Consider the following 26,421-nt stretch of genomic DNA (forward strand, 5'->3'; position numbering starts at 1 on the left):
AAATTTTAGTGAACTATAAATAAAAGGGGTCATCTCAGGTTTTAAAACATATAGGTGTATTTTGTAGATTTAAATACATTTCAGCACCAATTGAATTAATTACAGCTGCCACAACAAAGATACAAAATTCACAATGAAAAGATGAGTCTGAGACATACTGCAGACTATATTTAATTGTCACCCAACAGTGGTAATGGGGTATTGAACATATATTTTAAGAAGGTGAAGAATTTGACAACTTGCCTCTGATAATAATTGATTTAATGTCTCTTTATCAACATCAGCAGAATTAATAAAGTACATTTCTTTCACTTTGATTGAGCTTTGCACATGTCAGGGTTTCTATAAATACAATTTGCTTCTTCTTGACTGTCAATAATGAATTCTTTACTTTGCTAATTTCTATCTAAAAATACTTTGTATTGAATTTTATTTGTACATCTGTACATTGTACATTTTGTTTGTTTGTTTTTCAAGACAGGGTTTCTCTGTGTAGCCCTAACTGTCCTGGAACTCACTCTGTAGACCAGGATGGGCTTGAACTCAGAAATCCACCTGCCTCTGCCCCCCCAAGTGCTGAGATTAAAGCATGCAGCACCATTGCCCAGCACATTGTACATTTTATTGATTGGATTTACTATGAATTGAAAATTAGAATAATTTTTGGTGTTGGCTTTTTATTTTGCTTCCAAAATGAAACACCTTTATGGTACATTTATGTAAATAAAGTATGGAAGAAAAGTTGCATGCATACCTCTCCTTGATTAGCCACAGTAATTAATTAAGATTTGGCCTTATCTAGAATACCAAACCCATATCTGACAATGTCACTAAAGGTAAGAACCAGAGGCTATATATTTTGTGGGTCTTAAAGGAAGACATACTACAATTATTGTTAAAAGAACATAGCAATAAAATGAATTTCAATGACATATTGACATACTGATAAAGCAAGGTCTTGAACAACTCCCATCAGTGGAGGTTCTTCTCACATTCAATTGTAATTAACATAGAGATACACAACTGGATGATGTATAAAGACTGAAAGACTTTTGATCATTCAACCTTAAATAGGATGTCTCTATTAAACCCTTTCCCTCAGGCTTAGGAATCTATGTAGAAGAAGAAGCAAAAAATATTGTAAAAGCCAGAAATGGTGGTTGGTTCTAAGGCAGTGGTTCTCAATCTATGAGTCAAGATTTTTTTGTGAGTCACACATTATATAACCTACATATCATATTTACATTACAATTCATAACTAGCAAAATTACAGTTATGATGTAGCAGCAAAGTAATTTATGGTTGGGAGTCACCATAAAATGAGGAACTGTGTTAAAGGGTCACAGCACTAGGAAGGTTGAGAACCATTGCTCTAAGAAGGCAATAGTGTCCTCCAGACACAGCAGGGTATATTCATATATATATATATATATATATATATATATATATATATACACACACACACACACACACACACACACACACACACACACACACACACACATATATATATATATATATATATATATATATATATATATATATATAAATGTAACAGCCTGTGCAAGACCTGCATACATTCTTCTGTATCCACACTCCATGACAGAGCTCAGACACAGGAACAATTGACCCACACAAAACAGACTTTATGAATTTATAATTTTGATTTGGTTTTGTTGTTAAGAATGAGAAAGAACATTTTATTGTTAGTGAGGAATGGGAGGATATGGGAGTAGTTGGGAGGGGAGAGAATATTCTCAAATTATATTGTATTAAAATGTTTTACAGTAATTTTTATTGAAAAAATTAAAAAGATATTTTGCAAGTTTTTAAAACTAGAAGTTGCTAGATTCCTAGTTTTAAAATTCATCTATAACTTTACAATTTATTTATTTATCTAAAAGCAAAATATTCAAGAACTATTTTTATAAGAGTAGTTAATTTGGAGGAATTTGAAAAGATTTTACATTTTTGTTTTGTTTTGTATTTTTCCTCTGTGTAGTACTATATGTCCTGGAACTTGTTTTGTAGACCAAGCTGACCATCTGCTTGCCTTTGCCTTCCATGTGTTGAGATTAAAGGTGTGTGGTACGACCAACTGGTTTAGGAAGACCTTTTGAAAAAGTTTAATTATAAGTAACAGTAAACATTTAAGTGGTTTTCTTAATATTTCTTAAATATGAGAATTTTGTGTGTAAGATAAACTATAGAAAATTTATATATAGTTTTGTGGTTCAAATATTCATAGTTTTGGTTTACAGAGTTTATTTCCCAAATCATACAAAAATGTCCTCATAAACAGCATTATTATTCTGCTTTTTCATTCCTACTTTGGTTTTAGTGTTACAGAGTGTTTTCTCATAAATGGCTTATTTCTTAACTTAAAGAAATTATCTTAGAAACATTCTCACTATGTTCTGAAATTTTAAGTTAACACTAGTTGCTTCCATGAATATTTTACTTCTGTGAAATATCTTTATGTGTGTCAGTCTTTTAGACTTGGGTTTCTTGTTTCTTTTTATCTGGAAACTTCTCCCACATTTATTTTGCCTAATTATGTTAACTCTAGTCACTCCTCAGAGGGCATACATGTTTTTGTTTTTTTTTTTTTGTTTTTTTTGTTTTGTTTTTTTTTTTTTTTTAGAAAGACCCACTTTTACACTCTAGCTTTCAGAGTGTCCTGGGCTTTCCTTGAGTAAGACTTAAATAGCGTTAGTTAGATCCTGGTGAAACTATTGGAACTAGACTTTAAGGTTTATAGGTGATTCTCAGTATCATACACAAAAGTAACATCCCACCCCAAATATACCAAGTGAATTTCAAGTGGATGGCAAAGGCAAAACTTTCCATTTTAATATAATTTAATTATGTGTAACTTATAAAGGTTATAAATATTAAGGCACATTGTTTCACTGTTTTCTTCAGAATAAAACTATTATATGTTGTTAAATAACTGGAGGAAATAACCATCAAGAACTTGAAAAAGAAATCTCAAAGATGCTTCAAATAGAGTTATGAAATATCACAGTTAAATTTGATTAACAATGGTGACTCTTATGAGAGTCTATGATCTCTTTTTAAATTCAACTTTAGTGTTGACCTCTTTGAGTTGAACACAGAAGTATTAACCATAGATCCACAGATTATGTTACTTTACAATTGTCTTTCCCTAGAGTATTTGTAATTTCATATAGGTGATTCTTAAGGACTCGTGCATCAGAGAATATCAGTTACACAGAGAGAGGGTAATCAAGGAGGTAACACTTCAAATCATGACCCAGGAATCGATTCTCACATGTAAAGCTGGATGTGAAATTTTACTAAGCATATGTATGCCAGTATTTTAGGTTGTTGATTATCTATGTGTTCTTTCAAATAATATTTTAGTATAATTTAAATATTAGTTATTCCTTATATATAAAATTAAAGAGAACCATAATGCTTTCTTAATGTTCTTCAATAAACATGTACTGTGATAACTGTTTGATGACATGTTTCCACAATATATAGTCTCAATATGTGGAGACTACTTATTACTTCATGTCTATTATCTATCTATCTATCTATCTATCTATCTATCTATCTATCTATCTATCTATCTATCTTTCTATCTATCAACTTTATATATGTAAACTTTATGAAATAATTTATTTAATTTTAAATTTATGTGTATGTGTGTACCTGCATAAATTTAAGTGTACCACTTGTGTAAAGGTATCCTAAAGGTCACATGCAAATAAAGTTGTAATCTTCCTAGTATGGATTCTTTACACAGACTCTGATCCTTTGCAAGAGCATTGAGTGGTCTCAACTGCTGAGTCATTTCACCAGCCTCTGGTATTATACTTTTAATGAATTATTTTACTTAAAAAGTGGAAAACAGTTTATGTCTATGTGATAGAGAAGTATACTGAATGAACTTTTTAAATCTTATAATGTAAAAGGTTGCTGAGTTTATGAAGGAAAGTATATAACAATGCTTATAGATAACATTTATTTAAAATATTTTAAATCCTGATGTGTTTCATGTTTCATTGTACAACAAAGAATGGTGATAGTACTAGTGCACTGTAATTTTGTTAGTTAGTAACAATAGAAGCCTTGGAAATAATCAGCTAGTGCAGTGAAACAGAAGATTCTAATGTGCTTGTTTGATGTCACATTCAGCAAGATTCTGCTCCCACCAAAGGAGGCAGAGGAAAGGAGAAAGCAGGAATCCTATATGAACAACCATCAAGAAAATTACTTGAAGTGTGGCTATTTTCTTAATGAAGGAGAAAGCTGCTGCATAAACATAAAGATTTGGACAGCAATATTTCCCTTGACTTTATTTATTAGAGGTAAATCTGTAGTTATCAGCAAGACAATTTATGAAATATTTCACATTAATTAAAATTTCATATCTATTTCAAATTTACTTTTAGTAGAAATTTATTAGAATTTAGTAGAGTTTTATTGTGACATGTTCATAAGTATAAGAAATTTTCATGTATTTATTTATTAATCATTTTATTTATTTATATCCCAAATATTGATCCCTGTCCTTGTATCCCCTTGTAGAATTCTCCCCCATCACTCCTCCCCTTTGCTTCTGAGAGGGTGTCCTCCCTTGGGCAACTCCCCCACACTGAGGTATCCTGCTTGAATACTTATAATAAGATAAATGGGATTGACATTCGTACATTCACAGAGTGTGTGTGTGTGTGTGTGTAATTTATCACATCTATAGTGTAATTAAGTATATTTCAATCTAAGATTATTAAAGTTTATTCAGTCTACTTCTCTACCACAGAGACATAACAATGAAATTGTGTTATACTTTTTAAATAGATTGTTCATTGAAGGTATAATATCAAGGACTATTGACTGTTTTTATGATGATCATGGGGCTTTTTCTTGTTACTCCACCCAAGCTATATCAGTCCTCCAAATATATTACTCTAATATTTTCCCCAACTTTTGTTTCAAGAATGTTATATCATGGAATCATATCATACAGATTCTTTTGTCCTTGATTTGGGAAATTAATATGATGTCCTCAAGGGCCATTCAAGACGTTTGTAGCAGTAGTTTGATCCTATTTAATATTGACTAGCAGTCCAATACAATCAGCATGCTTTGTTTCTTTGAATATTTATTTTATTATGTGTTTGCTTTCATTATATGTCATATTATATATATTCCATGTGTGTTCAAATACAGCTGGAGAACAAAAGAAAGCACTGGACTAACTGGAGCTAGAGCTTCATTTGGTTGTCAACCTCCTAACATGGGTGATGGAAACTGAACCTGTGGTTTCTGGGAAAGCACCAAGGACTATTAGCTACAAAACATCTACATTCCCCACCATTTTGTTTTAAAGAACACTAAGTTTTGGTTAGTATTCTTATATCTTAGTTTATACTAAGCAATGTAAATACTAAGTAACACAAATACTTAATGTCATAAGCTGAATTATTCTATTATTCTTTACTCAATAGATGAAATCTAACTTTGAATTCCCAATAGTGTGATACATTTGTCAATAAATCTTTAATGAGTTATTAAGGAAATCTAAGGTTATAATAGTAGTAATAATTCAATAACTGATGCCCAGGCACAAAGAGAATTTTAGAGGACTGGATACAAGACCGAAAGACCACATGGAGACATGAAAAAAATGCCATTTTGAAAGGTTTACAAACCATTTCAAGGTGGAAGCAGTCTTTCTATTAAGTTCCAGCCTATAGGACTGTGAAAGAGAAATTGCTGTGTAAGTCACAAAGTACAGGATGTTGGTTACAGCTAATACAGAAAATTAATACAGCCTATAAAACTGGCTTTCTTTTTATAAATTTGTGTCATGTGTGTTTGCCAATGCTTTTTGTTGTAAAACAGCCTGTTGTATACCTATATCATTTGTGATTGCTTCTTAAAAGATATTTTAAGACTTTGTATCTTTTTTTGATCATATTCTGTAATATAATTATGTTGGAGGAGAAGTAAAGACAGTACATGCTTAAACAGTGTTTATCCCTGACTACATAAGAATAAAAGTGTCTAGTCATATAATGGGCATATTTAACTAAATTTATTACATTTTAAGTCAGTTTAAATTGTTTTCATAACCTTATGTGGACAATAGCATGAGAAGGTAAGCATGTGTATGTGTGTTTACACTTAGCTCTGTAAGTAAGTGTGGCTTTAAGAGCCACACTGTGGCTCTTAATGCTTATTTAAGAGGGTATAATATCATTGTTAAACATGTGAGTTGCAACTTTTAAAAATACAGATTAATTATAATTAAAATAATTTGTTATTTGTTTTATTCGACACGTAAAAAGGATGCCAAGCAGAAGTGGGCTGATTGAATTTTAGTGCATTTAGCAACATTTTCTTTATAGCTACCTTCCACTGGCAAAATTAAATATGTACTTATTAAGAAATATCGGTATCTGATCATATTAAAAATACAAACACTCATTACAGCAAAAGCATTTTATCTTACCAGCCATATTGTTTAGAACAAAAACCAAAACAACAAAACAACCAAACCATACCAAAACAACAACACAAACGAAACCTCTTTATTCATCATGATAAGAAGTGAAAACAAAGAGATCATGTTTTCGTCTATTGTATAAATATTTCAACTAAACTAAATTAAATTAAACTAAGCCAGACCACACAAGTTACTCATAAAAGAGAACTTGGTATCAATTTTGAAATAATAGCAATAGTACTTACCATCTTGATCTGTGGTCACTGTAATAGCTGTGAATGGCTTGGGAGAAATGCTCAACTCAGAAACTCCATTCATGGCTTCTATTTCAAAGGTATAATTGACGTGAGATACAAAGTCAAGTACCACCACAGAATTGTTGATCAGTCCAGTGTGTCTTGGGATGAAGCGGAGTCCTCCACCGCAGTCCTCACACTGGCTAGCATCTAAGCCACATTTCTTACAGATTACACTGTACGTGAGATCTTTTCTCCCTCCTGTGTCACTGGGTGGGCTCCATTCCAAAATAAGGGCTGTTTCATTGATGTTAAAAGCCACATTTCTAGGCGCTGAAGGTGGTCCTAGAGAAAAGCAATTAGAAAACAAATTTTATTTGTTTATGACAATGAAGGATGGTGGTGAAACATAGACATTTTCAAAAGTACATGCTGCTGACTTTTAATATTAATTGGTAACCATTTTCTTACAGGAACTATAAAGGACCTGTTTAAATATCTGATGAAGCTTAAGGAGGAAGTCTTTAATGATGAATGCAGTACATTTCTTAATTTTTTTGAGTATTTAAACTTCAATATTCAATGTGAAAGTCCATATAACTTCAAAGGATACTTTTAAAGTTTGTTTGCTGTAAAATATGTAATTGATGGAAATTATAAATTATCAGATGGACCTCCTAATATCCTCATTAATTGTCTTACCATTTTCATAATTTGAAACCAACTATGGTATGTGTACTCATCATATTGTGTTGTCTTTCAGACCTCGAATTCTCAGTATTGTGTAGAAAAAAAAACCCATTCATTTTCTTTGCCAAACATATAGAATCTATTTTCGAGCTGTTGGGAATACATTGTCATAAATTTAGAGTGGGCAGACAATTTGGAAATGGAATAGAAATAAAAATCAGAGGCAGCAATTAGGAAATATCCCTAAAGAAGACTTAGCAAATTCTCTCTTCATTGTCACCAAGGACACCTAAGTTGGGTTGCTCTCACAAACTATGTGGTCCTCTTCTTTTTTTTCAATTGGATATTTTATTTGTTTACATTTCAAATGTTATCCCCTTTCCTGGTTTCCTACCTGCAAACCCTCTATCCCATCCCCCCTTCCCCCCCACTTCTATGAAGGTGCTTCCCCACCCATCAACCCACCCACTCACTTTACTGGTTTTCTATATGTAGCATACCACATAATACTCAGCAGGCTTTCATGACATCATTTTGTAAATTTATACCATTCATCTCTTTTACTCATGTGAGCCCTTCTTCCTATCTGAGCTACTCTTCATTCATTGATCAAATATGACCTGAAGGTCTGTCTCGTCAGGGTAAGACTCTGTTTTAAGGAATATCTTAATGTCCTCGAATCCATGAGATATTGTCTGTATAAAAATTCTCATGGTATATAAAAATACAATAAGAATGTTGTTTATAAAAATAGCTGAAAAAATAACTCATTATACAAAAGGTGGAACAACCCACATTTCTCAGACCATTTAGAATCTTCCATTTGAAGAACTCTAAAGAGTTCTGTATATTTACCAAGAGAAGCTTCTCAGTAGGTAGGAATTCTTGAACAATCTCTTAGGACAGAAATTCAAATTGTGATGTAGACATCTTTCAAATATCAACTTATATTCATTTTTTCATTATGTTCATTCATTCATTAAATTAATGCTTTTTTTTTAGTGACTACTATATGACTGGTAAATCTGGAAGATATTTTTCCTGCATCATTGTAGTTGACATTTATTGGGAGAACAAGAAAAGAAAACATACTTAGATTAAGAGACTAAAATGATAAAAATCAGAATTTTAGAATCTTAAAGGGCATGAGCTGAAGTAGAAACAATCAGAAGGAATTTAAATTTTGGTAACATCATAAGGAAGCATTAGCAGTGATAAGAAATATGATCAGAGTGATAAGAATATTAGGGGTCAGGAGTTTTAGTCATGAAAACAAATCTTAAAGACAAACAAATATGGAACAGACAGGCAGGCACCTGGGTTAGAAGGCAGATGGAGAATCCATGAAGTGACTTGTAAGGGGCAGCAAGGAGCACTACAGATAACTCAGGATAGTTATATCACCTAGAACAGCTAGACAATTTCCTATGTCTAACAAAAGGAAATGTGCAGGGGTGAGTGTGTGTGTGTGTGTGTGTGTGTGTGTGTGTGTGTGTGTGTGTCTGTGTGCATGTGTATGTATGTGTGTGCATGCATATGTGTGTGCATTCATATGTACATGTAGATAAGTGTGTGTGAATAAAGGCGTACATATACCTTAAGTATCTGTCTAGACCTTCTACCTTGCTTGAGACCTGGTCTTTTTGTTGTTTTTCTGCTTGTTATAATTCATAAGCTTTTGGGTATTATCCTAGTCTGCTTTGTTTCTACTTCTTTGGGGAGTTAGGATTATAAAAAGCTTGCTCCATAAACCCCGTCTTTACATGGGTTCTATAGATTTGAACTCAAGACCTTACAAAAAATACTTTTCTGTGTACTGAACCATCTTCCCAGCCAGACTCAAAAGTCTTAATGTATGGGACTGACATCTTTTTCATCTTTATTTCTTTTTTTATTGGATATTTTATTTATTTACATTTCAAATCTTATTCCCTTTCCTGATTCCCCTCTTCCAGAAACTCCCTAGCCCATCCCTCCTCCTCCTGCTTCTAAGAGGGTGTGCCACCACCCACCCACCCACTCACCCACTCCCACTTCCCTGCCCTTGCATTCCCCTCCACTGTGGCATCAAGCTTTCACAGAACCAAGGACATCTCCTCCTATTGATGCCCACAACAATGACATCCTCTGCTACATATGTGGCTGGAGCCATGGGTCCCTCCATGTGTGTTTTTTGGTTGTTGGTTTAGACCCTGGGAGATTTGGTTGGTTAATATTATTGTACTTCCTATGGGATTGCAACACCTTTAGCTCCTTCAGTTCTTTCTCTGACTTCTCCATTGGCTGCAAGCATCTGCCTCTGTGTGTGTCAGGCTCTGGCAGAGCCTCTCAGGAGATAGCTATATTAGGCTTCTGTCAGCATAAACTTCTTGGTATCCACAATAGTATCTGTGTTTGGTAACTGTATATGGGATGGATCCCTAGGTGGAGCAGTCTCTGGATGGCCTTTCCTTCAGTCTCTGCTCTACACTTTGTCTCTGTATTAGCTCCCATGAGTTTGTTACCCCTTCTAAGAAGGACCCACACTTTGGTCTTCTTCTTGAGCTTCATGTGTTCTGTAAATTGCATGTGGGGTATTTCATGTTTTAAAAGAATATCATGGTACATTGTGGTGCATGGTTTGAGACCTGGACCATGTAAATAAGGTCTCTTATATATTGTTGATGAACAAAATATAAGCAATAAATGACATGACATTGCTTTGGCTTTGGGACATTGCCTCTTATTTTTTTTTTGTGCAGGTCTGATGTCAGCCATGTACAAGCAGGAATACCCAGCCGCCATTATTTCTATTACTCAATGTTAGACCTAGAAAACGTGTTGGGAATTTTTATTAAAGATTGATAAATGTCTTGCTTCTTTGTCATTTTATGTTTTTGTGGGCTTACCTATATATATGGATTCAGACAAGAAAAAATGAAGGAAATTATAAACAAACACAGGATCAAAAATGTATTTTACTTTCTTTCTAAACTTATGCATTAGGAATAAAAATTCATTATCTTAATAATGCTTCATTGTGACACATTTATATTGCTGATTTTTCTCTTATTTATAATTGATAACATAAATTATTATTCATTTATACCTCTAGAAAATTTTATCAATTATGTTATGGGTGTCCACAAGTATATAACTATCTTCTTAGACATATGTTAAAATTTTAAAAAAATAGAGACACTCTTCTTACTCAAGGGCCCTCACAACCAATTTGCATGATGATTAAATAGCTTTTTAATTGCTGTTAAATTATTCCAGCTAAACTGTGATTTCATGCAAATATTAAGCTGTAATGACACGTACTGAATCATTTACTAAGATTTAGAACGTGGAACAAAGAGAGACAATTAATTCTAATACTCAGATTCAACTAAATTATGTGTCACTGGGCTTTTCTGAATGTGGCCTGATTGCTTTGTTATCATTTATAAATTATACAAATATAATATGACACCCAGAAAACATATCATGGCAGAGATAATGTATTTAGAGACATTTGTTTTGAGAACTCTTAGGGATTTCCTTATGTTGATTTTTTTTTCTTCAAGAAAAACAAATAACTCCTTGGATAAAAGATAGCTCTTATCCTCACCCTCCAGACTGACTTTATAATGACAGAGCAATTTTTCTGACCTGTGTAGTGGCAGTTTTCAAGCTCATGATGAAAAACTCTACACAGTAAAAGTAACTCTATTTCTGCTACCCGTTCTGTTACTAATAATATGTATAAATAGAGTCTCTTCTCATAAATATTCTTTTGCTTCAACTTGGATTTTCTTTTATACTTTGAATGAATGAATAAAGGCCCAAATGCTCAGGTAAAATGCCTGAGACCCAGGACAACACTTTCTTCTTTTCCTCATCGTCAGAAAGCACCTGGTCCCACAGACTCTGCACTCCCTTGCTCCTGAGAAGCAGGGTATATGATAACTTTAATTTTATTTTTAGTTTTATTTTTTTAAATGAAAATTATTTGTAAGCATAGTTGTGTCTTTCAGAATTTCTCTGCACAATATAGAAAAATCCTACAGGATATCAAATAAAACCCAATTCAGTGCTCAGATGTGAGTTCTTTGACCCACTGCCACTGGAACAAAAGATATATGTATTTGAGTTGAGTCCAGCATTTTCTCAAAATTGGTTCATTGCATCTTATTATCTCTAAGAAATGTGTGGAGAAATACTAGATTTATGTAGAACAGTCTTTATCAATGGTTCTCCAACTTCCCAATGCTTTGACCCTTTAAAATTGTTCCTGGGTTTGGTGACCTCCAACCACAAATTTTTTTTATAGCTACTTCATAACTGTAATTTTGCTACTGTTATATATCATAATGTTTCCATGTTTCCTGGTGGTCTTAGATGACTCCTGTGAAAGGGTCATTTGACTCTCTAACAACCCCCCCACCGCACAAAGGGGTCATAACCCACAGATTGAGAACAACTGATTTAAGTAAATGCTGGATTAAGAGAAAAGTAATTATAAAGATAATATTTCAGCTTTTGTGTGATGTGTTGAATATTTACAATTTTGTTATCATAGAATATAAACTTATATAAAGTCTTTCTTAAAATTGTCAGCCTAAAGTGATCATTTATATTGCTAATAATAGTCCTTCCTTTCTTTCTTTCTTTCTTTCTTTCTTTCTTTCTTTCTTTCTTTCTTTCTTTCTTTCTTTCATAGTAAAGAATGTTAGACCAAAATGTTATGGTTTGAAATATAAAGAAAGTTATGTCCTAAAGACTTTAATGCCAACCTTCAGTGCTGTTGAAGGATGTAAAAAAATTCATTAAAAGAACTTAGATGGGGCTCAGTGTTTAAGAGCACTGACTGCTCCTCCAGAGGTCCTGAGTTCAAATCCCAGCAACAACATGGTGGCTTACAAATATCTGAAATGGGATTCGATGCCCTCTTCTGGTGAGTCTGAAGACAGTGACAGTGTACTCACATAAAATAAACAACAACAAGACAAAAACAAAAACAAAACTGAGATGGAAGACTTAAGTCCCTCATAGGGATATTGAACAGTTGCCCCTTTATTGTTTCCATGCTTGCCTGTGGTGAGTAGTTTATTTCAATGCTTCCTACTCACTTTCAAGATCTGCCTTGTGACAGACCTACTGAGATACTTACTCAGGAATAGAGACTCCAACTTAGGAAACCAGATTTGAAAAAATCCTTTTATGCATTTCCTAATTCTTAAGTTGCTACACTATGTATTTTAATAACTCCAAGGTATGTAATAATACTGATTCCTAGCATAAAGAAAAACTTTCATGTAAAGGATGCTATGATGATAGATTAAAAGGATTCATTTAACCTTCTAGAAATGATTAGATATATATTTTTTGGCAAATGAGCATTGGCTGTTATTTCAATTAAAAAGTGTGGGGGGGTGGGGAGTAATCAGGTCAGCAAACAAGTGCAACTGTAGACCTTGATCTTGCTCTAAAATATATTCTTAAATATCTATATATGCATACTTTAAAGTGTTTGGCAAAGAAGTGTTAGAAAAAATTTTGCAGTTATTTTTTCCAAATTACTGTTAAATTGAACATTTTTAAACACACAAATCAGCAATCAATGGTAGTTTCTCTACAAGTGATTCCTCTTATAAAAGTTGATTAATTAATACTCTAAAAAAGAACCACTAAAATGTATACTACAAAGCAAATAATTCTCAGAATTCAGCATTGTTTACTTTTTTGAATTTTTCATAGACACAAAATTTCCCCTTTATCTTTAATATTCTAAAGTTAAGAATGGATATTGATCAATATTTTTATAATACTAAGTTTGAAGAATGAAACAATAATTTAGAATCTTCTTATATTAGTATTATATTATTTTAAATATATAATATTTAAATATTAAGGTTTTAAAGTAAAACAAATAAAAATAGACCAAGTACCGTTCATTTGTGGAATAAACTAGTTCTCATCTTTATGAGTATTTTTTTTTTCAGCTGGCCATAGTCCATTCTTAAACTTTCATTCATTGTTACTGTACCTTATTGTTCTAGGATTTTTTTCTTTCAACAACTTTTAAGACCCAATACATTCTCAGGAGTAACTCAGAAAGTTAACAACGAAGGAGATTCAGGAAGTCTCTAAAATGATACGATATACTAGACCCCTCTCTCTTCCAAATTATATAAAGAGTAAAGCCTGCTGGAGTGGCATATGCCAGTGAGTAGGCTGGAAAGGCTCTGACAAAATGAGCTGTCTAGAAGAGAAACTCTGACCTGTTGAGCTACCCGTGTGTTAGGTAGTTAGCGCTGGGTTTCCAGTGTTCATGAGTTGTTACCTGTGCTAGCATGAACTTTACGTGTAACATCTGCTGTTGATTCTTTCTTGCTCCTTTTACTACCCATCTCCCAAACTTCTCGAAGTAACCTCAGTAATATGCACTGGTTCACCAAATTGGAGTTCAGTGTGTGGTGGTATCCTTACTATGGCCTGTCACCATTACCCTGCTTGGGGTGAAGAGATGTTTGTTGATGTCTCCCCAGGCATAGTGCTGCACAACAAAGTCTTTGTGTATTCAGCTTATAAATTGCTTTTACTTTCTGCGTTACAAAAAATTCTACTCAGATTTAAATGTTATCCCCTTTGTGACAACTCTGCTCTTCATGGAATAGAACTGGCCACTTCTGTACCTCTCGTGTTTGCATTAAAAATACACCTACATCTAAAGAGTGTCCTTAGTACTTCACATGATTTATTTCATGGAATCAATGATAATGCTATAAAAATGGCTTACAGAAATGTATTAGAGCTTCTCGCATCAAGAATAAATGGAAACACATAAACTAGAAAATGCACGGTTGTTAGTGCTTTGGTGTTAAACAATTTACCTACTACTGTGAAAGAAAAAATGTACACATACATGAAGTCCTTTCCTTACTTGACTCAAATACTTCAAAATAACAACCATTTGAATGGGAAAAGAAAAATACAGATGGATTAAACTGTCATAGTTTGTCAGAAAAAAGCAAAACAATGAGCAAGTAGATTCAAACGTATTAGTCAGTCTTCCTGGAAACATATAACATTGCAGTATAATTATGAATGGTTTCTTTGAATCTATAGATGCTTTTAGATTAATCTCCTATGTACAAATTGATAATATTTAGTGGAGTATTTTTTCCTCCGAGTCCCATTGTAGAGGCCAGAGAAAGATGCAGAAGTAACAAGATTTTACTGATTCTTTAACATCAGAAGACTCTCCTAGTAATTCTTTCAATAAAGATAGCTTTCCCAGAAAATTTAGTGAAAGAAACTCTCCTGAGTTATCTATTAAAGTGACTGTGGTTAGACTAATCCATGAAACTCAAATGACATCTTGTATTTGTGGTCTATTATGGTGAAGCTGAGATTCATTACATGCGGGTGCCTATTCTTTAGCATAGGGTCATTTTAATTTTTGAAATTACAATATTTCAATATACTCAGAAATATTTAGAGATGCTTTCTATAACAAAGCAAATACAGAACACAATTCAGCCTGCTAGAGGTAATAAAAACTAATTTTGTGCCTTCTTCCTTTCGGGGCTTCTGCTACATTGTGTTTACAATGAGTCACCCAAACCATGAGCTTGGCTTTTATGCTTTAGTTTAGGATGTGAACAATCAAGACACAAGAATGATATCTTTCATACAGAACTTGAGTTTTGGAAAATGCGTATTAAAAAAAAAATTGAAAAGGAGCTGTAGAAAGGAGGAAGCAAGCAGAGCGAAGGGATCTGATTGATGGGCCTCCTGTACTCGTCCAGGAAGTGTAGGTCCTGATTAGAGGAGCAGAAAGGAAAGACCCCACCTGCTGTACTGCAGGCAGCATTTATTCTGCTTAAAATAAGAATGAGAGAATAATGACTCTGAAGTCTCCAATTATTCCAGAAATAATGAAGCCATGCTTCACAGTGTTAGTTTTAGAGCAAATGTAAATTGAAGTTTTATGCTTCCTTCCCAGTCACCATTTTTGTATATCAAATATATATTTTGTATTTTCCTGTGTAGTAAGAATGAACTTCCCGGAAACTGTTTTACTAGCAGGGTATTTGATTATATGTTCAGGTAATCACAACACAGTGTCTTTCCTGGTGTGTGGTAGAGATAGGCACACATGTGATTTGCATTTGATTGGAACCCTTCTAAGTAGGCAATGTAAAGGATCTCTAAATGCAGAAATCCTGCAGCACCTGTTCAGTTGCTCTAAGAAAGCAAATTCCTGATGATGTCAACTCATGAGAAAAAGCAAAGTAAAAGTGCTGGGACCATAAGATTTATACTGGTCTTCTGACATTATACTCCTCTGTGTATTAAATATTTCATATATGTCTATTTCCTCCTGTTCAATAAATACTATGTATTTGTTTGCTTATTTACTTATTTATCTTACATCCCAGTCACAGCACCCCTGTTTCCCAATCCTATGCTTACAAATTGCTCCTCCCATTGCCCCTTACCCTTGGGTGCTACCCCATCCTGAGACATCTGGTCCCAGCAGGACTAGGACTGTCCTCTCCCACTGAGGCCCAACCAGGAAGTCTAAGTAGGGGGAAAAGAATCCAATGACAGGGAAAGATTACAAAACAGCTTCCAGAGAGTTTGTTAGGGGATCCAATATGAAGACCAAATTGCACATTTACCACAAATGTGTAGGGGTACTTTTAAAAGCAACACTTCTTTTATTATGTAGTTTTACAAAACTCATTGTGAATTGACCTGGGAAAATCCCAGACAGTTATTCTTCTGTACTTGAACCCTGTCAGAAATGTTCCTAATGGAACAAGATCTGACAATATGGAATATTCTCTGCAAGGCCCCTTGGGAAATAGAAAGCTTACATTAATGAATCACCTGAGAAATAAAGTTTAGAATGCATGAACTATGTTCAGCTATTAGGCAAAGCCCATCATATTTCACTGGATTATTCTTACTATCTTTTACTTACAGTTGATTGAAAAGAATTGCAATAAATTAATTTAATAATGTACATCTAAATCAGCAAGGATGTTTTTGGTGTTAAGTAGATATTAGGACTGTTTGAAAGACCTTGATATAGGTAAAGTTGGAGGCAGAGAAACAAGATGAGTGTTGACCTTGGATGTTCTTGGCTTGAAGTACAATTAGTATGCCTGTCTTCAAAGCATGGATAAATGAAGATTCATCAAGCTAAAGAAAACAAAACAAGGATAGATGAGCAAGTCAAGGTTGAGAGTAATAAAACTGGATCTCGCAAGTTAAGCTTGAACTGATTAGTTTCTCTGTTCATCAAATATTAAGGCCCTTCTATATGCCAGGTACTATTCTGAGAGGTGAGGTTGCAGTCTACAAAAAGCATTAAAGGTCCCATGGTGCCTCTGGTGTGATAAAATGACATTCAATAATGAAGTAGGTACAGAAATAAAGTAGATTTTTCAATGATCTAGTGCATAAAACATACAATATGTTGACAAAAAGACCAAGTGGGACAGGTGTCATTTTGAAAAGACTGGTCAGAAAATAACCATTCGAAGCACTGATATTTGATCCTGTAAAAAGAAATGTAAATAGCCATATGAAGCCTAACAGAGAGAATGCTTCAAACGGTGCAAATCCTGTTCAGAAGGGAATAAACTCACCCTCTTTGAAGCGCAGAGAGTTCGCAAAGGTACTGTGCTGTATACAGTGAGAGGAGTGTGCAGGAGGTGAACATGTGATCAGATTTCTTAATCCCAGGCTAAAAGACTTTGGTCCTCATAACACAAGACTGGGAATATACAAAATTATCAACACATCTACCTTCAGGTGACAGGAGGAACTATGGGAGAGAGTAAGACTATACTGAAATGGCAGATAAGCACTGTGAAGAAAGACAACATCTTGCAGAGGAAGAAGGGAAACCATCAGTTTCATAACATAAAATGGAAGATGAGGAGGAGGTGAAATGGAGTTACAATCTTTTAGACTGAAAGCCATGCCTTAGTTAACTTTGTCAACTTGACATAGCTTAGAGCTATCCTAGAGGAGCACCTAGCTTGAAGAATTGTCTAGATTACCTGCTCTTTGAGCATGTCTATGGGGGATTATTTTGGTTGTTAATTGAGGAAGGAAGTTCCAGTCTACTGTGGATGACACCATTCCCTGTGCAGGTGGTCCTGGGCTATATGAGAAAGATAGCTAAGTATGGACAGGGGAGAGGACCAGCAAACAGCATTACTCCATGGTGTTTCCTTCAAAATACTATTTGTTTTTCTGCCTTGAATTTACTTAATGATTGACTGCCCCTAATAAATTGAAATAAATCCCTTTCTTGAGAATCTTTTGGCCATGGTGTCTGCCAGGCAAAAGTATGAAAGGTAGGACAAGTCACATATAGTTTCAAGAATGAGTGTGCAACAGAATTAAATGGAGTGAACAGGACAAAGAAATTTCTAGTGCAAATGGAAATGAGGATCCTTGGTGAAGTTTTTTTTTTTCTTTTCATTTCCTCTTTTTGATACAGTTATAAGGCTAACTGAACACAATAGGGTAGGCATCATAACGTTAAATGAAATAAAGAGATGATGTGGAGTGAATCGTAGCCACAACCAAATAAGGATGCTTTTAAAAGTATTTACATCACTAGAGAGACAAAATGAACAGAAAGCATTTTAATGATAAAATTTGAATATATTATATTAAAATTTTGAAGAGAAAATGAGAGTTCATCCAAGGTACTTACAAAACCACAAGCCCCATGTCACCAAATAAGACCAGCTCTTCTTTGAGCTTGTAGCCATTGGTAGTTGTCCAGAGTTCCAGGGATGGGCTTAAACCCAAATACATGTTGACAACACTGATTGATTATAGGTTATTTTTTAAAAAGAATAGAAGGAAGGAAGGAAGGAATGAAGGAAGGAAGGAAGGAAGGAAGGAACGAAGGAAGGAAGGAAGGAAGAAAAAATATAAGGAAGAGAAAAGAAAATACCTGTATAGGAAAAGTTGGGAGGGGAATAGTTCTATTGGGGAACATGATATTTTATTAAATTTATGTGTGAAATTCTCAAAGAATAATATAAAGAAGTTTTAAAAAGGGAATACTTTAAACTCAGAGAAAAATAAATTGAAACATTTAATCATTGTTTCTATGAATTATATAACTTTCAATTTAACATTTCAGCACCTATTAATCACTAAAACGAGCAAATTGTTCCCTGTAATAGCTTGTTTATAAATCTAGAGAGAGTTTAAACCTAAAACAATATTGTATGTCTCCCTATCTTAATGAGATATTAGTTTTTACTTCTTAAATTATATAGATACTACAAAATTCTTAATTAAATAGAAAGCAAAAAATCGTTAAAATTCTGTGTGCACTCATTCAAATTATCCTTACATTTATTTTAATTTAAATAACCTACTCTGTGTGTGTGTGTGTTTGTGTGTGTGTGTGTGTGTGAGAGAGAGAGAGAGAGAGAGAGAGAGAGAGAGAGAGAGAGAGAGAAACTGTGTACAAATTCAAAAGAACTTTCCTTTATTTATTTAGTTTTTTTGTATGCAAAAGCAAGGAACGTTTTATTCTACAAGTAACAAGCATGAAGAGGCCCCTAATTCCAAAATGGAGAAATGGAGAGACCATCACATGAGCTCATAGGCTAGATTTAAAGCACATTATGAGATTCTGCGGTAGGTAACCTTTATCTTACTCCATCTCTAAGGGCATTCCATTGCCAAGGAGGTCTGGAAACTTGCTGACCCATTGTCTTTGCTTCAGGCTAGGTGGCTGGGCAGCTTCTAGTTTTTGAATAGCTGCCTGAAGCCTGGGTCTTTTTTTCTTTTAATAACTGCTTGCCTAGGCTTGCCTGGGCTCACCCAGTTCTTAGGCCGAATCTTTTAGACTGCCAATTTGAAGTCTGTCTTGGAGTCAGACTGTTTCATTATTAGACCTTACTCTACATAGCTCACCACCAGAATGCTTGTGATCCTAAAATGTTTGTCCCCAGCTAGCCTTGAGGCATAGAGCATGCAATGCCCGTGTTCTGTCACATGCCTATGCAAGGACTTGACTTCTAAGTATAGTAAGTTCAGGATACTCCAGAATGCCTGATACAACCACGCCCATCCTTCTCTAAAAGAAAGCCTGTGCCCACAGTTTCAACAGAAAAAAAAAGTGTGGTTATTAATTACTTTTCCAAGGAGTAGATTTTTTTAAAAAAGGATTAGGTGTCAAGGAAAACCAAGTTTGTCTGCAAATCAGTTACAAAACCTCAATTACAAATTCCTCTGGAGTCTCCCTCAAGTGATGAATTCAGTATTTCTCCAACAATATGCCTAAAAATGTTTAAAAGGAAAGAATGGAGGTTTTATTTACAACATTTTAATTTCTTCAAGACAAATTTTAGTTAGGGAAGATTTGCAGTGCCTCACAGTATGGATTGGATTTGTATAGGAAGGATCTATGTATGTTTCAAAAAGGAAAGATTTCACATGCTTAGCCATTGTTTGAACAGGACCTTGATGAAGAGAACTGTTTTATATTATCCAAGAGACCTTTATTAGTACAGAATTTTTCAAATTTATTCACATTTTTAGAATTTAAAACACCGAGAGCAAGGTGATTTGAACCAGAATTTTCAAATACAAAGTGTGTAGACTTACTGGTACATGCCATAGACGGTGGGTCTTTTTCTGCCCTGAAGTAACCCTTTTCACAGTGACAGATTGAAGTTGCTTCCACGTAGGTTGAGCTGTGTGGAGGGCATTTGGAGCATTTTGTGTTCCCAGCAAATGCTTTATAGAATCCTGGTCTGCAAGCTGTGTAAACAGAAAAAACAATTGCCTTTTAGGTCTTATCATTTGAGTTTTTCTGTTTTGTACACGGTTTAAGTCAAACATAATTTGCATCTCAGAATTCAATTTTACACATGCACAGCAAGGTCAATATAAATGCTAATATCGATAAATAAAATTAACCACTTAATTATTCAATTACTAGAACAATTATAATTTTCAAAAATTTAGCTTAGATAATTTAGAAGGTACACATACTCATGTAAGTATGTACACAATTCATTTTACTTTCACATACAACACTGGATTATGTATGTTAGGATACCCATACTTGGGTAAAAAAAATGATGGATTTGTGCATTTTTAGGTGATCATGTTAAATAACATTAAGTCACACTATTCAAAAATATATCTCAATTGATTTTTACTTCTGTCTTCAAGTAATTTAGAACTTATATTTTGCCCAAGATACATCCTCAACAATTATGGTAGTGCTTAAACATTCTATTGTCCAGGATAGAAGTGTATTGTCTTTGAAGTTTTAGCTTTATAATATTTTTGGTAAACAAGTGAGTAATTTACAGTTAGGGAGTTATTAACTCCACACAGAATACGTACCATTAAGGAATCCACATTTGGTAGGCCTGCTAGAGCAGGTCTCTAATCACAGATACTTAGGAGGTTAAAGCAAGAGAACTGAAACTTCAAGGCCTACCTAGGCTACAGAAGTAGTTCAAGGTAAGCTGGGCAACTTAGCAAAACCTTGTCTTGAAGTAAAAAGTGAAGAAACAAATGGAAGATTGATGCTCAGAGTCAACAATGTTCATGCTTGCCTGGCTAAAATGAGTCAGGTCTTATAGTCAGTCCTTACGATCACATACACACACACACACACACACACACACACACACACACACACACACACTCATTCCATATATCAGTATCACTTTCAAAAGGAAGAACATACCAGCAATAGTCTCTTCTTTGGCATGCTAACACATTAGTTACAAAGGTAACCAATTAAGAGAACCTGACAGTGTGCAAAGAACACATAATTAATTTGCTGACATTTTCATAATACATTTTTTAAAAAAGTACATAACATAATTTCTAAACTTGATCGGTAGAATTGTCTTAAAACCTCAGATGATGTTCATTAACTCAAATACTTGCTTAGTTATAAAGTTTAAAACAATTTAGTATTGAATAAATGCTTAACAATTTCAAAACTGGTTTTTAAAGTTGACCTTATTTAGAAATTAACTAATTTATTAATGTATTAAAAACTTAAAGTCTAATAAAAAAGCAATTTATGTACAAATGCATATGTAATTGAGGTATTTGCATTTGAACACATTACTTTAAACATTTAAATATTATGTTGTTTTACAATATTTATCACTCATTCAAATTTTACAATTATTATTTATTATATAGAAGTAGCCTGGTTTTAACTTAACTTATGTCTGGTAAGGCATTATTATCTTTTATTTATTTTCTGAAGTAACTAAAATTAACACAAGAAGTCTCTTTTTTTTTTATTTATTTATTTTTTTGTTTTTCGAGACAGGGTTTCCCTGTATAGCCCTGGCTGTCCTGGAACTCACTCCGTAGACCAGGCTGTCCTCGAACTCAGAAATCCGCCTGCCTCTGCCTCCCAAGTGCTGGGATTAAAGGTGTGCGCCACCACTGCCCGGCAACAAGTCTATTTTAGGTGTATTGCTAAGGTCCCATTCTTTTTCTAAAATCCTTATACAAAGTTGTCCCCACAAAGTGTCTTTCCCACCTGATATCACCAGCCTGATCCTCTTATGCTCACTATTTTTTACTTTTTTTTTTTTTTTTTTTTTTTTTTTGTAGTCTGGCTTCTTTAAGTGACACCCTCTAATAGAGGGCCTCCTGAATTCCTCTTTGAAAACTGTAATCCTGCTTTACTAGGCTATAGAAATCCACACTGCTTTCCTCTTGCTTTCTTTTGCCTCTAAATGATTTAACAACATCTGACATTTGACACATTTAGTTTTAAAAACCATCTCCCACTAGATTGTGTGCTTTATCAAGCAGAGATTTCTGTCTGTTTCATCTGCTAAAGTTCATCTCCTGGGCCTAAAAGACTGCAAGGCATTATTGGGCCTTCAGAGAATTTTTGGTACATAGATGAGAGACTTAATGAGGGATTTTTTTTTTTTTTAATTTCTATGAAATCCCCAGGTTCTGTTTAACAAATTATCTTCTGTTAGCTTTTCTCTGGGTTGGCAATGTTCCTTTTTTTATGATAAAACTATGAGCCACTCATTGTATTAACAGCTACATGTGTTTCTGGTCTCATGGATCCAGTTCCCAATACATTTACTACCATTTCAAGATATTTCCTATGTTAAATATTTACTTGGTCCCTGTAGGTATCACAACAGCAGGTTGGTACAATCCCTGTCAGTAATAGGTGCTTACATCCACACAATCAATAAAACTATATACTGAGAGACGGCTGTACTAATTAATTTTCTGCAGAGAACTATGCATGTCTACTCGGTACACGCTGTGGTCATGGCATACATGGACTACATTTAAAGTGGTTGTCTTTTCCTTTTTGAAATATTACCTAATAAGTATGGTATGAATATGTTATCTTAAAATTTATGTATCACAGGTCAAATATGAGTGCTTTAACATAGCAAAATAAACTATTTGGGGGGTGCGTTGGTTATTCAAGTTTGACAACTTGATTATGTCTGGAATGAAGTACAATCCAGAAATGGAGGGCACACCTATAATTCAGACCTTGAGGTTGGAAGACAGGTTTCTGCCCTGGATCTTGACATGGAGATATTGAGGCATAGTGGCCATGAAAATCTTAGGCCTAGGCAAGATAGTATACACCTTTAACTTCAGGAGACTGAGGCAAGCAGATCTCTAGGTTCAAAGTCAGCCTGTGACAAAGCAAGATTTAGATCCAGGTGTTCTGGTACACATCTTTAATCTGGGCTATACCTTCTGCTGGAGGCCTACATAAGGATATTGGAAGAAGGAAGATTCATTCTTCTTCGACTGCTTGCACTTACTTGCCAGTACATCTGTTGAAACCTACTTCTACAGAAGACCAGCTTAAACAACTAGCCTTGTAGGATTGAGCAACTACTAGATGCTTGGGCTTCCCATTCACTGCTACCCATTTTTGGGTAAGTTGGACTATAGACTGTAAGTCATGACAGTTCCCTTAATATATAGGGACAGTCTATAAGTTCTGTGACTCTAGAGAACCCTGACTAATATAGGGGGAAAATATAAAGGATTGAAACTGAGGGCTGGGCTGTATCTCAGTTGGTAGAATGCTTCAACAGCAAGCATGAAACCCTGAGTTCCAGGCTTCATAACCTATAAACCAGCCATGATGCCAGCGCCCATAACTGGAATCTCAGTACTTGGCACATGTGAATGAGAGCATCAGAAATACAAAATTTTGTTTGGTGACATAGCAAGGCCAGGCTGGCATAAGGAGACACTGTCTCAAAATAAAAAGTAAAATAAGATAATAAAATAAAACAAAATAAGATACTAAATAGAACAAAAATTAGATAATAAAAAACTTTTCATTTGAAATTATGCATATCTCAATACATGTGTATTTCCCTGTTTACCATTTGAAGTGTATGTTTATATTATTTACATATACATACATGTGTGCATGTGTGCATACAAATAATTCTGGTATTAAAGATAATAGAGATATGATATTCTAAGCACTTACCTTTCCTTGCATAGCATACATTGGTGTCACATAGACAACATAACTTCAGATTGTGTCATTTAATTTTGAATGATTAAAATTGTGTTATCACATTTGTGAACTTAAGCGTCATTTACTTTGAGAAGACAGAGTTGAGCACCATCTTTTTAGTTTTTTAAATTTTTTTTTAAAAATTGAATGACATAACAAATAATAAATTTATTAATATTTGCTATATGATTACTATAATTACAGAAACAGAAGGAATGGCCTATCACCAGCTAGTGGTTTAAACTTGGTAGCTCTGCTTGAAATGAAATAATATCATCCATACCTTGAAAACTCTGTAACTGCTTTCTTATAAATATTTTTTGGCTTTTCCTCCTATCTCATCCTGTTTCCTATTTATAAGATGTGCATTTCTTGCTTCCAATGAACAAAATAAGCAAAGCAGCTTGTCGTCGCCTGCAGCACAGGTATGAATATCTTCCAGCAGACGTCAATACTGGATGAAATAGTGTTGGAATGTTAATGTTTTTCTGATGCGGTTGTTTCTGTTCTTTTCCTTCTCTTTTAGGGAAGAAGTTATTTAGATATGGACCTTCACTTTAAACCCTCATTGGATTCAGTTATTGTACCCACTGTAGTTCCCATCCAGAACCATGGGAATCTGGTTTTTAAATCTACGCCTTGACCTGATGCATTAATCTCAGGGATGCCTGCCTCTTGATTTCTGCCAGCTCAAATTTTCTCCCAAGTCACTGCAGTTGCATTTCTAAGCACCTGGAGTGACTGTAGGGCTGTGCTTTGTGCAGCAGAAAAAGGAAAATGGTTACTGTGTGCCCGATTCTGACCTTCTGTGTGATTCAGTACAGACAAAAGCACATGTTGGCATGGATGTGGAGAAACAAGAACACTCCTCCATTGCTAGTGTGATTGTAAACTGGTAAAATCAATCTGGCAGTTGTTCAGAAAATTGGACCCATGTGTCATATTCCACTATTGTGAAATGTGTGAAAAATCCTTTCCAAGGATTTTTCTATGATCCTTTCTTTAATGTGGCATGTTTAGGACTACAGTAAAAGTAATTGTATGTGACCACCCAACATGTCATAAAAGTGGATAGCGGGTCCAGTTAATTCTCTTGGATGCTTCTAAAGACTACCCAGTATGATAGGACAGAGTGCAAGCCTCTAGGTAGAGGATCATGCAATGCGGGAATGAGTCTAGGCTCCAGCTGAGCTTCCGGACAACTATTTGCTAGTCAAGCATATGGTCACTGGAGTGTGGACTCTTCAGCCCTGGTTCAGAACTTCATGGAGCAGAGACTGGCCGTTTTCCTGCACACTAAATTACAGGCTTATGAGCAATAATAAATGGTTTTTGTTATTCTGTGCTCTTAGACTTGGGTAGATTTTTAAGAAGAATCTGATAAACTTACTTACAAAGCCATATGGTGAGATAGTTAGATGCTTCATGCCTAAAGTTATCGCAATACATGATCTGAGCTTCTATCTTAAGGTATCTCAGTGGTTTAATGTATGTGGAAAAGTTTATATATTGTATTTTTCAGGGGAAGGACTGAGTAAACTATAATGTCTAAAGAACAATTAATGGTGATATTTAAGATATAAATAACTCTTATAATATATACATTTTGTGGAATTTAATGGACAGGTGAGTTTTTTATCTTATTTGTCTGTAGTCTCATAGCCATAATTTCTTAGTACAAAGCAAAAGTACCATATATTTATTTAGTCTAATAAAATAACTACATTCCAAAATCCTAATTAAATTATCTTGTGTATTACATTATTTCAGGAAGATAGTTTATCTCTGAATTTGGAATTTAGAGAACAGATTCACCATGGAATGGACTGAAAATTTTAGCAAAATCCTATTCACACTTCTCCAAGGTCACATACTCTTGTCACTTCAATGAAGCTTGACATTGTACCTTTGTTGATTTAACAACAAGCCTAGAATCTATTATTCAATTTGACATGAATTTTAGATATTTATGCTGGCAAAAGTGCCAAACACTACTGTAAATATTATTTAATTATCCACTTTAATTTTTACCCAGAAGAATCTTTAGGTAATAAATTTAAATAATGACATTTTGTTATCCTCTTAGTTCTTAATGTTGATTTTTTTTATATATGCTATTCTATTTAAGTCTTTAGAGACCCAGTGATGTATTAGGATTTTCATTTAGTAAATATAGAAATGAAGGCCCAGGCAGATGCTCAAGATCACAGAGATGATGAATGAATGGAGTTATAAAGTATCATATGAACAAGCTTGCTGGTAACTTACTAAAGAACTTACATAAACTCTGATCTACATTTCACTGGAAAGTTGTTTAAACATCAACTTAAAATAAACTACCATAGAATCTTCCATCCAGTTCAAGTACAGCTTCTATATTGATCCAGCATGGTTTGGCTGTGAGAGAGTCTCAGACCACAAGGGCATTTTCAAGGGTAAAATGCTATGAGCTGCAACGGCAGACAGACAGAATTTGGAAG

General features: G+C 34.2%; 1 protein-coding gene across 1 annotated transcript in view; it reads right to left on the reverse strand.

Annotated features, from left to right (window-relative positions):
* The window catches only part of Epha6 (EPH receptor A6), an 851,223-nt gene that overhangs the window by 484,595 nt on the left and 340,207 nt on the right, over positions 1-26,421 (reverse strand). The window contains exons 4-5 of the mRNA XM_034515065.2: positions 20,032-20,187; positions 6,727-7,062 (exon numbers count right to left, since the gene is read on the reverse strand). Of these exons, the coding sequence (XP_034370956.1) occupies positions 6,727-7,062; positions 20,032-20,187 (492 nt within the window). The remainder of the gene's footprint in view (positions 1-6,726; positions 7,063-20,031; positions 20,188-26,421) is intronic.

The sequence above is a fragment of the Arvicanthis niloticus genome, chromosome 12, assembly GCF_011762505.2.
Source record: "Arvicanthis niloticus isolate mArvNil1 chromosome 12, mArvNil1.pat.X, whole genome shotgun sequence".
Classification (NCBI taxonomy): domain Eukaryota; kingdom Metazoa; phylum Chordata; class Mammalia; order Rodentia; family Muridae; genus Arvicanthis; species Arvicanthis niloticus.